The sequence below is a fragment of the Macaca mulatta genome, chromosome 20, assembly GCF_049350105.2.
Source record: "Macaca mulatta isolate MMU2019108-1 chromosome 20, T2T-MMU8v2.0, whole genome shotgun sequence".
In the NCBI taxonomy this organism is placed as follows: Eukaryota; Metazoa; Chordata; class Mammalia; order Primates; family Cercopithecidae; genus Macaca; species Macaca mulatta.
In genome coordinates, this window is record NC_133425.1 from 18,879,936 (window position 1) to 18,896,090 (window position 16,155).

Genomic DNA, 16,155 nt, shown 5'->3' on the forward strand with positions numbered 1-16,155 from the left:
CCGACCAATAACTGTTTTTCGTTTTTTTTAAAAATGCAGCTCACAAAAGAAGGCAGCTCCTCTTTTCAACGAATTAAATGATGCAGGGAAAATGCAATATCAACATGCAAAAGAATGAAGCAGTAACTCAAAATGGATCAAAGACCTAAACGTAAAATCTAAAACTACAAAACTCTTAGAAAACATAAGGGAAAGGTTTCATGACACCAGATTTGGCAATGATTCCTTGGATGTGGCACCAAAAGAACAGACAAATTAAATTGAGCTACACCAAAATTAAAACTTTTGTAAATCAAAAAATGCTATACACTATGGAGAGAATGAAAAGACAACCCACAGAATGGCCACAAATATTTGCAAACCATGGATCTGATAAGGGCTAGTTAGTAGCCAGAATACATAGAGAACTCCTACAATTCAACAATAAAAAAAAAAAAAAAAAAAAGACCCAATTAAAAAATGGGCAAAGGATTTGTAATGACATTTCTCCAAAGATATGCAAATGGCCAATAAACACATGAAAGGATGCTAAACATCACTAGTCATTAGGAAAATGCAAATCAAAACCACAATGAGATACCACTTCACATCCATCACTACAGCTATTGTCAGAAAAAAGAAAAGAAAAGTATTGTCAAAAAAAGAAAAGAAAAGAAGCCCTCATGCATGGCTAGGAGGACTGTAAAATGGTGCAGCCACTGTGGAAAAGTGTGTTGGCTCCTCAGTAAGTTAGAAGTAGAATTGCCATACAATTCAGCAAATCCACTGGATCATCCACAAAATACACGAAATTCACATAAAATAATAGAAAGCGGGGACTCAGATACTTGTACACCAATGTTCATAGCAGCATTGCTCACAGAGCTAAAATGGAGAAGCAACCCAGCTGTCCATAAACACAAGGATGGACAAAATGTGGTGTATCCATACAATATTATCCAGCCATAAAAAAAAAATGAAATTCTATCACATGTTACAACATCATAAACCTTCAGGCCATTATTCTAAGTATAAAAAGCCAAACACGAAAGGATGGATACTGTATGTATCTACTTCTATGAAGTAGCTAAAATAGGCAAATTCATAGAGATGGCAAGTAGAATAGAGGTGGCCAGGAACTGAGGTGAGAGGGAAATGAAGAGATAATCTTTAATGACTACAGAGCTTCTTGTTTAAGATAATGAATAAATTCTGGAAACAGACCGTGGTGATGGTTGTACAATATTGTGAATGTATTTAATGCCACTGAATTGTACACTTAAAAATGATTAAAATAGTAAATTTTATGTTATACTTTGACACATTAAAAGAAGAGGCGGCTTCACCATCTCAGGACAAGTGTATGGAAACATACTTGCGTAAGGTGTTGTTGTTCTGGACTCTCTTGACCTCATCTTCAAGCTGCTGAATTCGTCTCAGGACATACATGTGTTGTTGCAGCAGAACTCCCAGCCAGAGCTCATCCCAGAGCACAGTGACCCTGCGCAGTTCAGCCACGAGCATCTGAACCTGCATACACGGCACACCCAAACAGTTCATCTACAAGCCTACCCACAGCACAGCTCTTCAAACACTGGACTTCATAAGTTAAGTGTGTGCAATTTGTGCTCATTATACAATTAGAGAACCCTGACTAGTGATTGTCAATACAGATTGGCAAAAGCAACTTTGATTATTCTATAAAAAATTATTCTACAACATGTGAGTTTCTTTGTACCTGTAACACCATGGTTGGATTTGCAGAGGACAGCTTATCTACAATTTTGCTATAACAATCCTGCATCATGGCTTGGTCTTCATTTAATCCACTTTTAGGTTCATCCTTATTGCTATCCTGAGATGCAGGAGGACTTCCTCCCTCACATTCAGAAACCAGCAATTCTTCTCCTTGAATATTGCCAAGTAAAGTTGGAATTGCAGTGGAAAATTTATTTCCTGTAATGAAATAGGAGAACAAGGAATATTTTGAACATTTCTCCCATGTGCATATGCTGAGTTAGGGAAAACACTCATAATCTATTTGACTCAAGAGCACTCACTGAACTGCTTTGCCTTCCATGCATTGAATTGATTAAAGATTGTGGATATTCTGCCTTTCTATAGGTTGAGCTTTCATACTTATTAACACTACAAGCTAATGGAAGATACAAAGGAGAAAGATAGTAAGTGTTTAACAAATAATGTATTCTTCAAGCCAGAGTTCAAAACTTGGTATAATCCTTTCTTTTTTTTTTTCCTTTGGAAACAGGGTCTAGCTCTGTTGCTGAGGTTGGAGTACACTGGCACAATCTCGGCTCACTGCAACCTGTCTCCTGGGTTCAAGTGATTCTTGTGTCTCAGCCTCCCGAATAGCTGGGACTACAGGTGTGTGCTACCACACCCAGCTAATTTTTTGTATTTTTTCATAGAAACAGGGTTTCACCATGTTGTCCAGGCTGGTCTGGTCTCAAACTCCTGGCCTCAAGTGATCCACCCTCCTCAGCCTCCCAAAGTGCTGGTATTACAGGTGTGAGCCACCACACCTGGCCAAAAGTTCAGTACAATTCTTACCTACCAGTAACAGCTCAGTAAGCCTGGCAGAGTTACTCTATTTCTCCACGTCTTGGTGGATTACTGTCAAGGCTACAGGTAATGTGTAAAGCACATGTCCTGGTGTCAGATACATAGTAGTTCCTCCTTCAATAAATGCTAATTATTACTATTAAAAAACCTACAGCCAGGCGCAGTGGCTCATGTCTGTAATCCCACCACTTTGGGAGGCCGAGGTAAGTGGATCACCAGGTCAGGAGTTCAAGACCAGCCTGGCCAAGATGGTGAAACCCCTACTCTACTAAAAGTACAAAAATTAGCTGGGCGTGGTGGCACGTGCACGTAATCCCAATTACTCGGGAAGCTGAGGCAGAGAGCTGCTTAAACCTGGGAGGCAGAGATTGCAGTGAGCTGAGATGGCACCACTACACTCCAGCCTGGGCAACAGAGTGAGACTCCATCTCAAAAAAGAAAAAAGAAGAAAAAAAAAAAAAAAACCTACAAACTCTAACGACTCTGGAACATAAGGCTTAAAAACTTTGACCTAACTAAAATTACTGGCACAATAACTTATACTTAAAAGTAGCAATATTTGAATATTCCATACCTGAAGCCTGGGATTCACTACTAAGCGATATGGTACCCACTATTGCAGGATACAATATGAGATGTGGGGAATCTTGAGCCACGCGGCAGAGAAGGTTACAAATACTTTGGCGCACATACACTTCAGGGTGGTTTAAGCGTGAGAAAAGTTGCGGAATAATTCCTTCAGGAGGAGAAGAGAGAAAGATGCTTTAAAGTTATTTAAAACTATGAAGAAACTATCAGCATCGTAGATCAAACAGAGAAAACCTGATGTGTGTCAGCATTAGTACAAATTTTAAGAGTTCAGATTTCTCCCTGTGATAATAAAGAACCACACACAATCAACCAGTTCTTGATTTGCAAGTCTGGTTAAGGTTGGTTTAGATACAGGGCTGTAATCAAAGTCCAGGGAAACTCAAAAATGTTTTGGAGAAATTATCTTCTGTGAATGCCTACAAACAAGGCAGACACAGACAATTTTTACAGAGGGTATACAAAACCTTTTGAAAATTATTCACCATCCTCTCCAAAATTCATTTTGTATATAAAAAGCTCCTGCCTTTCAGCTTCCCATTTCTTGGAAAGGTGGGAGGTAAAGTCCTAGTGATGTAACAAGTAGTGCAGGGTGTCCTAGGAACTTAATCTGGCTGTTCTTTTACACATTCAAATAATAAACATAAGGAAACCACTTTTTAAAATCTTATATATCCTAATGAGAAACAATTTTTCCAGAAACATTTTATGCAGGTGTCACCTCTCCACGGTGCAGTGGGTGTTGTCTCCAAGCCGTGCTCCAGATACTGCCGAAGCTCACCAGCGTGCTTCACGAGCAACCGCAGAAGGCGCAATGTGGCCATGACGATCACATCATCAGTGCTCTGTTCCGCTCTGTGACTTAAATGCAGCCTGGGGTCGTCCTCATCTAAAGGAATCTAAGAGTGAAAGATGAGGGGAATAAATAAGAAAATAACTCAGAACACTATTTTTGTTTAGTAAGAAAAAGTTTCCAAATTAATTTTCTTAGAACACTGTGCTACATACTTGACCAGCGTTGAGTTTAAGGAAAGTAAAGTATGCACTGCAAGAGAGTTTGTACAGGCTGAATATTCTATCTACAACTTTCCTCCACACTTTAATAACTCCTTCAGTTGCACTTTCATCAAGTTCTGAAAGCCATGGGCAGCTTGATATCAACTGACGCCAGATAACATCAACCATGTCATCTTCTTCATTATCTTCACTCTCTGTTATCTGAAGGGTTATATCTTCATCCTGAAAAGAAATTGTGCACAAAATGCTATTTTAAATACAAACTGAAAAGGGAAAAAGGTATGCAATTTGACTATCATAAAAACATTCTTCTCATATATAAAATTATCCCAAATTTAGTGTTATATAAACTAAGTCAGTGTCAGTATGCTTCTCTTTATGATACATTTACTAATATGAAGCCAATGAAGAAGAATACAAGCATTTAGCAAAGATTAGACTTTTCTGGGGTTTTGTTGTACTTTAAATGCTTCCAAGTTACAATACAGTATTCTGCCTGCAGAAATTTTTTTTTCCTTGTGACAAAGTCTCACTCTGTCATCCAGGCTGGAGTGCAATGGCATGATCACAGCTCACTGCAACCTCTCTGCCTCCCAGCCTCCCAGGTTCAAGCGATTCTCATGCCTCAGCCTCCTGAGTAGCTGGGATTACAGGCGCCCACTACCACACCCTGCTGCTTTTTCGTGTTTTTAGTAGAGACAGGGTTTCACCATGTTGGCCAGGCTGGTCTCAAACTCCTGACCTCAGGTGATCTGCCTGCCTCGGCCTCTCAAAGTGCTGGAATTACAGGTGTGAGCCACCGCGCCCAGCCTATGCCTGCAAAAAATTAAGCACAATCTGCTCAAAAGTTTGAAGCTGAATGTACACAGAATACATATACTAAACCTCATTCTCTTCAGAGTACTGTGCACGTACCAGACACCAGCTTAGGCAGAGACTTAGATACGCTGCTGTTTACAGCAAGAACTGATCGATATAGCTTAGTTTGGCAAATAAAATCCATGCCTTTGAGGACTGCAACTAAATAACATAGATTGGCATTCTAAAATTGACGGAACTCTGAAGGGATAGAGTGTGAATTCTAAGATCATCTAGTCCATTTTCAACACTGGCTGCACGTTAGCATCACTTAGTAAGTTTAAACGCACACACACACACATGCACACACATGTCTCATTCAGAATAAATGGGGGTAAGTTTCATGCACTGGCATATTTTAAAAGCTCATAACCAAGGGTTAAGAACTACAATTTCTGATGAGTAAGTTAAAAAGAAATTTAATTTACCTAAAATGAACTTCACTTATTAATTTTTTCTTTTGAGACAGTCTCACTCTGTCACCCAGGCTGGAGTGCAGTGGTGCGATCTCACTGCAACCTTCAAATGGTTCTCCTGCCTCAGCCTCCCGAGTAGCTGGGATTACAGGCATGCACCACCACACCCGGCTAATTTTTGTATTTTCAGTAGAGATGAGGTTTTGCCATGGCCGGCTGGTCTCAAACTCCTGACCTCAAGTGATCCAACCACCTCGGCCTCCCAAAGTGCTGGGATTACAGGTGTGAGCCACCATGCCAGGCCAACTTCACCTACTTTTAACAGGACTCTAAGGAAATGCCTTATTTTCTCAAAAGAAGTATATTCTTCTTAGAAAAATATAACTCATTTTCATCTTAAAACGTAGAAGTTTTTGTTTACAACAACAATTGGTAAGCCCCATTCAATATTTTATCAAATATATATGATCAGTTTTCTCAAAATCAATGATTTGGAGTAGCAGTCTTGCCCCAAGCACCATGTTTTCCTTGCCTGAATCCCCGCTGGCCGACATACAGCCTGTCCAAGAATACCATATATTCTCTCTTTCTCTTCCTCAGTTATAGTGTCTGGAAGCAGATTCTGAACTTCAGATTTCTCTCTAGGCAACAGACGAACACCTTCTCCCTGACTATAAAAATGAACAAGTCATCAGTATTTTAGCTACCAAAACTTTACCATATCAGCAGACATTTAAATATCTATTTATGCAATGCATAAACTACACATTTAAACATACCTGGCATTGTCAACCACCTTTCTGCCCCACCTATAAGCCCAGCTGGCCAACGCTGCCCAAGATTTGGCTACTTCAGGTGCCTGTACTGAAGATAGGTGATACAACTGTCCCAAAATGAAGTCAGGTTCTCCAACTCCAATATGCACTGCCATAATGGACAAAAAAATAATTATAATAAAAGAACTCAACAACATTACATTCATAAATTCCTAATGACACTCCCATTAGCATTTTAGGTTTTTATCTGCAAACAATCAAAAGTTCCATAATATTACTGTACATAACTTGATAAGGCACAAATATGAATTCTGTTGTCTAAAAGGTTGGTATGTTGAAATGAATTCATTAGCTTCCCAAGTAAGATTATATTATCTCCTGTGGAAGACATCAATGTCTTTCATGACACTGAACACTGTAAAGAGTCAGGTGTCAACTGTGCTGTAGAACGTCTTGCATTATGAATCTGACTGGCTATTTCCTCATGATCAGATTCACTTTAATCATTCTGGCAAAAATAATAAATAGGTGATGAGTATACCATTTCATTCATACAGACTCATGAGGTAAACATCTTTATTCCCTTGTTAGAGGTGAAGACACTGCCTGCTATAGTGCATTTGCCAAGATGAAGATTTATAATGATGACAAGACAAATCCTTTAAGAATATCAAGACCCTATCAAAATTATTAACACCAATGTAAGTAACTAAACTCTCAGACTTCAGAACAACAAAATTAAGGTATACTCTCACGTTTCAGCAACGAAAATCATCTCCCAAATTTTCTCTCAAATTTTAAAGACAGGGGAATGGTGCCTTCCACAACAGGCACTCAAACATGGAAAGAATCAACTACCCTATCTGTAAGGTATCTTTCTGTTACTAGCACTAGCATGAGAATGGGAAACTGGAATCTTTCTATAGTTTCTGTGTTCCACCAATCAATACGAACACAGGTAACTATTTTAAATCTTTGTTGCTCCTTCTATTGTGAGGTGAAATTTTTGATACGAGGGGCAGGATTTTATTGTCAGCAAAAATATCTAAGTCCATAAAAGCAAATAGCCCGGGGGCAGAGTTCAGTGACTTCCAAAATGGCATTCAATTCTAAATATGTTTTAGTTATTTCCCAACAATAAAATAAACTCAATTTTCACAGATATATTTTTTATGGAAAAGTATAGCCAGCATAACATTATAAACTTTAAAACAGAAAAAAAAATAGCTTCTAAAATTAATATTCTAAAGCTAACAAAGAAACGCTACCTGTAGATTCACTCTCGATCCGAGGATACTCTTCTTCCATCGTATTAACAGATGGCAGTTCTATTAAAGTGAGTATGTTTTTAGACAAAGTAGAAAGACCTGTGAAGTTCTGTTGGTGCTGAGCTCTGTAAACCTGTTTCAGCTGTCCTGAAATCTCTTTCCATTCTGCCTGGATCCATTTAGCCAGTGTCAGAATTGACTTAGCAACTGCATATTCAGCTTTCGCAGACTTGCAGAAAGATATGGCACAAGAACTCAACATTTCCATTGCATGCGTTGACTGGCCTACAGAAAACCACAAAGTCAGAACTTAGAAACTTTAAAAGCAAATGATGGAGGGAGGCACTTGGGTTAGAAAACAAACAAAAATGCAAATGACTGACATTATTTCAGTGTAAAATAATCAACTTAAAAAAATAGAGACAGGACCTCACCATGTTGCCCAGGATGGTTTTAAACTCCCGGACTCAAGCAATCCTATTGCCTGAGCCTCCCAAAGTGCTGAGACTACAGACATGAGCCACTATGCCCAGCCAAAATACTAAACTTTTTTTTCTTTTGAGACAGGGTTTTGCTCTGTCACTGAGGCTGAAGTGCAGTAGCACAATCAGGGCTCACTGTAGCCTCAACTTCCCAGTCTCAAGCAATTTTCCTACCTCAGCCCCTCAAGGAGTTAGAACTACAGGCATATTCCACCACACCCCACTAATTTCTTTGAATTTCAGTATAGCTGAGGTTTCACTCTGTTGCCCAGGCTGGTGTCAAACTCCTAGGCTCAAACAATCCTCCCATCTTGGCCTCCCAAAGTGCTCGGATTGTAGGCATGAGCACCTGGCCCAAAATAGTAAAGTTAAAAAAACATGTAAAATCAGTGATCAGTGATCTCTGGAAGTATTTCTTACTGTAATACATTGCAACAAAATTCTTTTAAAACCATAGAATTATAAAGGTAAGTCAGTAACAAGCAACTTATTATTCAGGATGCAAATATTCTTCAACAGATGGAAATGATCAACTTTCCTATTACTATCTTATAACATACATACACAGTAACATTCATATACATGATTTTTATTATACTCATGTATTAACCATAATTAATTTTACTAACCTGCTGTATATAGCAATTTTGTTTTCTCAATATCAAGTTCAGGCCCCCATTTTTCATCCACTTGACCTTGGGTTGATAGTTTTTTAAAATGTTGGACTAAATCTTGTGCAGTGGTGGTCTTTCCCAGCTGAACTTCACTGCACTGTGCCAGCAGTCTTGTTGCAAGGGACACATTCCCTCGTTTTCTAGCAAATTTTGCTGCTGTTAGACCTAACTCCATAAGATGGCTTCTAATTGGGACTGTTTGTTCTGAGGAGAAAAAAATGTTTTATTAGACCCCGATTTGTCTAAACCAGACTGCATGGAAACATGGCCAAAAAATTATTCCCCAACTATCCCTCTTCCATACCACCTCCCGAAACAAAGATAATTCATCCTCAAATCCCTAGCAGCTAGCATAGTGCTTGAGATACAATGAACAGGTTTTGCTAAATTAAATGTGTACAATGAAGTCAAGTCAAGTCATTCATTTCAAGAAATTTCTTTTTCGTTTCTGAATCTTTGGCAAAAAGCCTGGGCCAACAGGTAGGGAAAGCAAGGAAGCAGGGAAGGCTAAACCATCCCCACGCACTTCTGTAAGTACCCTCTGCCCTACAACCATTCTCTTGGTTTTTTTCCTACCTTGCTGAAGAATCCTCAGTCTCTCTCTTCCATCACTCATCTATTAAAACACTGGTGCTCCCTGGACTCAGTTCTAGGCTCTCTACTCTTCCCACTGCACACTCTCCCTGGACATCATCATCTTTTCCTGTGTCTTCAATTACCACAGAAACGCTGACAACCGTTCAATCTTCACCCAGACCTGACATCTGAATCCCACCTGCCAACTGGTCACCTACACTCTATTTATTTCAAGTGGGCTTCCACTAATGTCAGTCATGCCAAATGGAGTTCATTTTCCACCACCCTCCAAACCTTTTACTCCCTTTTTCCATTTTCCCCTTCTCAAGGAAGGGCACAGGATCAGCCGGCTGCCTGTGAAAGTACTTGGCCACCATCACAGACTTTACTTTCAACCCTCATAGCCCGTTTGCTTTTTCCTTCCCCTACTGCCACCCTAGTTACCCTCTTTAGCAGAGACTTCACCCTAACTTAGGTCCCTTTGCCCCCATTCTTATACTCTTCTAGTCCATTTTCCAACTTGCAACTGAAGTGACATTACACAAAGGGTAAATCTGAACATTTAACTTCCCTGCTTATAAGCCTCTGATGACTTCTCACTGCCATTCTGACAATTCCAAACTCTGGAATTTGGCTTGTTACTGATGCCTTCCTGCATTCATTTCCAATCCCAAACTCATCCAGTGCTCCTTCTCTTCCTCCTCTCTCTTAGGTGAACTGAGTCATCTAAGAATCATTATTTTCTCTGGCCTGCACACATGCTTTTTCTAACCAAGTCAGCCTGCCTTCTTCCTCATCTTTATCTTCCTTCACTCTCGGCTTAAATGTAACTTCCCCACAAGTCTTTTTCTGATTCCTAGGATTAAATCAGGTGCGCTCGTTATTTGCTATTCCTTGTTGTGGGTTTGTTTTTTTGAGACAGGGTGTCACTCTGTCACCCAGGCTGGAGTGTAGTGGCATGATCATAGCTTGCTGCAGGCTTCATTTCCCAGGCTCATGCAATCCGCCCCACCTCAGCCTCCTAAGCAGCTGGGACTACAGGCACACGCCACCATACCCGGGTGAATTTTTTTTTTTAAGATGGAGTCTCGCTCTGTCGCCCAGGCTGGAGTGCAGTGGCGCGATCTTGGCTCACTGCAAGATCCGCCTCCCAGGTTCACGCCATTCTCCTGCCTCAGCCTCCTGAGTAGCTGGGACTACAGGTGCCCACCCCCACACCTGGCAAATTTTTTGGTATTTTTAGTAGAGATGGGGTTTCACTGTGTTACCCAGGATGGTCTCGATCTCCTGACCTCATGATCCACCCGCCTTGGCCTCTCAAAGTGCTGGGATTACAGGCGTGAGCCACCGCACCTGGCCCACAGCCAGGTGCTTTTTAAAACTCTTCTATTAGAGACAGGGTCTCGCTATGTCGGGTCGCCGTGTTTGATGTCCGTTTTCCCTGCCAGAATCTACAATCTCCTTGATCACCATTATATCCCAACGTAGAGCATAGTACCTGGTACAAAGCACATTTGATCAATACTTGCTGAATAAACAAATAAAAATGAAGAGGAATGGAGTTCTTTCTCTGAATATAACTGATGGTTACTGACTTTTCTTCTCAATTTAAAAACTTATGTGATATAAAAAAAGGACTGGCTGAGCACGGTGGCTCATGCCTGTACTCCCAGCTACTCAGGAGGCTGAGGCTTGAGAATCACTTGAACCTGGGAGGTGGAGGTTGCAGTGAGCCAAGATGGTGCCACTGCACTCCAGCCTGGGCAACAGAGTCAGACTGTCTCAAAAAAAAAAAAAAGGACTGGAAAGGAGATGAGGGTACTTGTGAAGCCATACTATACGACACACTCTGTTCTAGGACTTTTATATACCTTGTCTCACTTCTTCATCTCATACAATCCTTACAAGCATCTCAAAAGTGGGGTAATCCCCATATAATTGAAAAGGAAAGCAGTTCCGAAATTCAGTGATTTGCCCTAAGGTTCCTCAATTTGCAAACATCAGGCCAACAATCCAACCCCAGGTATGTTTGGCAGTGAAGGACCAGCTGAGTCACAGCTGCAAGGAACCACCCTGCAGCAGAAGTCCCTATATTGGCCGTTAGCTTATGTTGACATTTAACACTCAAATTTACTCAGTAACACCAACTATCACGTTTTCCACTAAAACTCTACAGCATTCTGGCAACTTCTCTATTTTAGAGCAATAAAGTAAATTGTTAGCATCCCTTTGACATATAAATATTTACACAAATAGCAATTCTCTAGCCATTCATTTGGAGTATTTAAAACCCAACATTCACAGTACATTTTATGTGACAAAGAACTTATGTTCAGAATACAAAAATAAGTCTTATGTCTTCATTAAAAGTGGGTGAAGAATTTGAACAAACATTTGAAAACTAAAATACACAGTAGCCACTATGCAAATGAAAATACACTCAACATCATTAATCATCAAGAAAATGTAAATAACACTATGAGATAATAATCACTACATATGCACCACAGTGATTAAAATTTTTTCAAGTTAAGCCACGTGACGCAACAAGGCATATTCACTCAAGAGAAACATAAATATACGTCCACTCAAAAGACTTGCACATGAATGTTGAGAGCAGGTTTATACTTAATAGCCCAACGTGAAAAAACCCCAAAATCTATCAAAGGATGAAGGGAGAAATAAACTGTGGTATATATATATAAAAGAATACTACTCAATAATAAAAAGGATTGTATTCCTGATACACGCAATATGGGTGAACCTTAAAAATATCATGCCAAAGAGAAGCCAAACACAAGAGAACATGTTATGATTTCACATACATGAAACTTTAGTAAAGACAAGTCTAATTTATAGTGACAGAAAGCAAATCAGTAACTGCTGACAGGGGCAAATGAAGAGATGACCACAAGGGAACCTTCTGGGGTAAGACGGTGTTCTGTATCTTGATCGTATTGGTGGTCACACAAGTGAAGACATGTTAGAACTCATCAAACCATACACTTAGAATGTGTAACATATACCTCCATAAAGCAAAATTAAAAAAAAAAAAACCCCACACACACCCCTTTAATTTTCTCTTAAAAAAAAAAAAAACCACTTACCTTTAATTTTCTCCAACAACCGATTCTGGTACATAGTATACCTTAACGCCTGCATCCATGGCCTTACATCATGCTGTTTACATGAACGTAAAGCTTCACTGAAGAGTGGAATAAGACAGTCCTGCCAGAGAAAAACCAAAATTACTTAACATAAAACAGGCTCTTCATATGTCTGCAGATACATAGCAAGTCTTAAGTCCAAGACTGCAATATAGTTTGGCTACTTCAGACTGATTACAGTAGTTTTATCTATTATACTATACCCTTACATCATTTATCTTCTACTTATAAGAGGCAAGCACACAGTAAGAGAAAGCCTTTTGTTTTGAAGGGAAACCTTCTTCAGAATATGAAGTCTAATTTATCAATAAAGCACATTACAAAAAAAAAAATCACAGCACATTTACTATAAAGCAGACTGCTAAATTGCAGAAAAACATTACAACTAATGCTTTATAATGAGGTTCTCAAAGATCATCATTTGTTCGGAAGCCCCCATCTCTGGCTGAACTTTACCCCATTTGGGATGAGGAGAGATCTTTGTTTGCAGCAAATCTAAAATTTACGTAATCCGCCTAAAGGAACCGTCTTTACATACACCACCTCCCACCCCAAAAATAGAAAAAAAAAATTTGAGCAATTTGCCATCCTTGAGATTATCTCAGGTTCTTCCATCTGCCCCATGTACTTCCCAAATGAAAGACTGCCTGAAAACAGCATGTTAGACTCTGGATTTACTAGCTTGTCCAACCACAAATCCTGTATCAAAAAACTCAAAAAATAAGGTCTTTGTTCTACAGTAATGGCCATTAATAGTCATAAGAATGTGCTTGTAAAAATATACAGACCTCTGTTGAAAGTCTGTTAGAAACTGTGTTCTCCAAAGCAGATGAGCAATACAGCTGCAAGGTACTTAGAACTGGCAAAGACTGTGAAACTGTTAAAGTAGAAAGTCTCAGAGGTCCAATAGAGATGCGGGATGTTTGTTTCAAATACTTTACCACATTTCTGAAACAAAATATTTACTGTTGATTAATGAAAATTACAATTCATAACCACTCAAAAAATAAAGCAATTGATAACATGCTATCAAACTGATATCCAAAGTTAGGGGGAAGTAAGAGGAGCAGCCTGCTCTATAATAAGATGGTATTAGCAAGTCATTTGCTTTTGGGGACTTTTACATTTTATTTCATTTCAACCTCAGTTTATGTTGACAAGCAGCATTCATGTATCATATGACTTCTACAACTAAAATGAAGCTATTAGCACTAGTATTTAGTAATTTAGTAACTCTCCTTCCAGCCCTCTTCACCCAATGTATGTTTATCACATGATATACACAATGTACATTTACCTCCATAAGAGTAAACTTACTCAGTTATAGACTGCCACTTCTGATCTTGTTCTATCGGGTTTAAAGCAGTTGCCAAACAAACAGAACTTCTTAACAATTGAACCTCAATGGATTTCTGAAGTTCCCTTGGATCTGGACTTAACATGTTAGGAAGCAGTTTTTTCATGTCTACAGAAGTTAAATAAAATGTCATTAAGTTAATGTGCTTTTATTATAAATTTTGATTTATATTTGGCATTATTAAAAAATAATCACCAATGAATAGCTCCTTTAATATTTAAGGCAGTTAAACACTATAAGCATTACTGAGAACTATATAAAAATCACTACTTCATATAAAATTACTGTACCTCAGATGCCTAAAAAGCAGTTGCCTTCAAAGGCTCAAAAATCAGTAAGTCGAGGCCGGGCTTGGTGGCTCACGCCTGTAATCCCAGCACTTTGGGAGGCCAAGGTGGGTGGATGACAAGGTCAGGAGTTCAAGACCAGCCTGGCCAAGATGGTGAAACCCCGTCTCTACTAAAAATACAAAAAATTATCTGGGCACAGAGGCAGGCACCTGTAATCCCAGCTACTTAGGAGGCTGAGGCAGGAGAATCATTTGAACTTGGAGGGCAGAGGTTGCAGTGAGCCGAGATCGCGCCACTGCACTCCAGCCTGGGTGACAGAGTGAGACTCTGTCTCAAAAAAAAAGAAAATCAGTAAGTCGATCTACTATTTAAGGGGACAAATCTAGACCTGCATTAGCAAATCTTGCTCAATCCAGAATATTCATTAAACTTTTTAATAACATTTTATAAAGTGCTCCATTTGTGATAAAGAACCTAATTAATGAGCCACATCAAGATGAAAGCCAAGAAAAATATTTAGCTGAAACACTACTTTGTCCTTTGTCAAACAAAACAGCTAGATAAATCTCAAAGTATTAAGGTGGCCATTTTTTTTATTTGACTTAATTTTAACTGCTTTTCATTTCCCAAATCAAACATAAATAGGGCAGCCCTAAATTTGTTGCTTCACTTGGGATTCTGCCCCCCCAAAAAATGTAAAATAACTTCCAGATTTTCCAGTAAAATAACACTAAGCCAAACATTCTGAGCAACTTGTCCATTAAAATAATTTTAAAACTATTTTCTCAAATACCTATTTTTTCTTTTGATCCTCCAGCAAGTAGATTGATATTTTCTCCTGGTAACAATTCTAATTGCTCGGTACATTCAACAAATTTTCCAGACTCAAAGCTGCTTAATGATCTGTAATTAAAAAATCGTTAGCTTGTCTTCGCAGCCATGGAACCATTAAAAAAAAACAAAAACAAAAACAGAACAAATTCTAGGAAGACAGCAAAGTACAGAGCATTTTTCTGACAAAATTCCTTCCACGAGGATGCCACTATTTTGGTTTTTATGTTGAAGATGTGACTACCATTTAATTAGTACTCAAACTGGAGTGGCAAACCAGAAAGTCACAGCTACAAGCTTTCAGTGGAGTTGACTCACCCCTGTGTCTCCTTCCTATTTTCGTGTGTTGCACCCTGTTCTCCTCAGAGCCTAACACACTGACAGTAGACCTCTGCAGGACAACTTTGACACCCAGTTCTCTCCAAGCTGCCGGTGAGCTCCCTGTGCAGCCTCACTCCTCACCTACAGCATGAGCCCTTGCAGCTCTCCCAGCATCACAGTCTTGTATCTCAGTCCTGGCTTCTTTCACTGCTGGCATCACTCTGTCTCTCCCTTTCTCACCTACTTCTCTTTTTTTCAAAGAATTCTTCTCTTTCATCTGCTTATATGAAAAATAATGACACCTCTGAAATTCTTTCCTGTAGTCCTGCAGCATCAATGCCAGGAAGACAGGCCTCATCCTCCCAGCTCTGTGTTGTTCCTTTCAGATCCCTCACCCTGTCCCCATTTTCATGACAGGGGCTCTCCAGCCAGGAGGAAGACACTGTTTCTCACTCTCTCTCTTTTCCATCTTTGCCTGTCCCTCTCACTGTGTCACTTCCCTTATAACTCAGCCTGAGGCCAGTGCTGGAAAGGCACATCAGCTGACTTATCCTGTGCCCGATTCTACCTAGATCAGTACAACCACCGGCTTCTCGGGGAGCCTTGAGTACTGGGCATGATGAACTGATGCCAACACATTCATCATTTCTGCCATTAAAAGGTCCTAAAGTCCTCTGCAGTGGCAGGTTCCCCAAGTCCCCACTATGCTCTACAATGCCCTATGCTTTCAGCTAACGACTGAGTCCTCAGAAAAACAAACAAACAAACAAAAAACACAGGCTTTAATTTCCTCTACCCCTACCCCCAATCCACCATATACTGCCCAAATTCTGTCTACTCTAACTTTGATTGCTTTCCTTGAGGCACAGAAAAGGTGAGGTCCAGTTAATCTATCAGTTCTTTCTCCCGTTTCTTCAACCTCTGCTTTCCAGTGGCTCCTTCCCCTTGACCAAAAGAACATAATCTCTCCAA

The 16,155-nt window shown here is 39.6% G+C and overlaps 1 protein-coding gene across 4 annotated transcripts in view; it reads right to left on the minus strand.

Moving 5' to 3' along the window:
* SMG1 (SMG1 nonsense mediated mRNA decay associated PI3K related kinase) overlaps positions 1–16,155 on the minus strand; it is a 111,566-nt gene that overhangs the window by 34,369 nt on the left and 61,042 nt on the right. For all 4 annotated transcript variants that reach the window (XM_077986349.1, XM_015125715.3, XM_077986350.1 and 1 more), the window contains 13 exons: positions 14,825–14,934; positions 13,702–13,849; positions 13,173–13,332; positions 12,325–12,445; positions 8,597–8,845; positions 7,486–7,770; positions 6,221–6,365; positions 5,974–6,112; positions 4,159–4,389; positions 3,872–4,049; positions 3,137–3,298; positions 1,718–1,935; positions 1,355–1,509 (listed from right to left, as the gene is read on the minus strand). In XM_077986349.1, the coding sequence (XP_077842475.1) occupies positions 1,355–1,509; positions 1,718–1,935; positions 3,137–3,298; positions 3,872–4,049; positions 4,159–4,389; positions 5,974–6,112; positions 6,221–6,365; positions 7,486–7,770; positions 8,597–8,845; positions 12,325–12,445; positions 13,173–13,332; positions 13,702–13,849; positions 14,825–14,934 (2,301 nt within the window). The remainder of the gene's footprint in view (positions 1–1,354; positions 1,510–1,717; positions 1,936–3,136; positions 3,299–3,871; positions 4,050–4,158; positions 4,390–5,973; positions 6,113–6,220; positions 6,366–7,485; positions 7,771–8,596; positions 8,846–12,324; positions 12,446–13,172; positions 13,333–13,701; positions 13,850–14,824; positions 14,935–16,155) is intronic.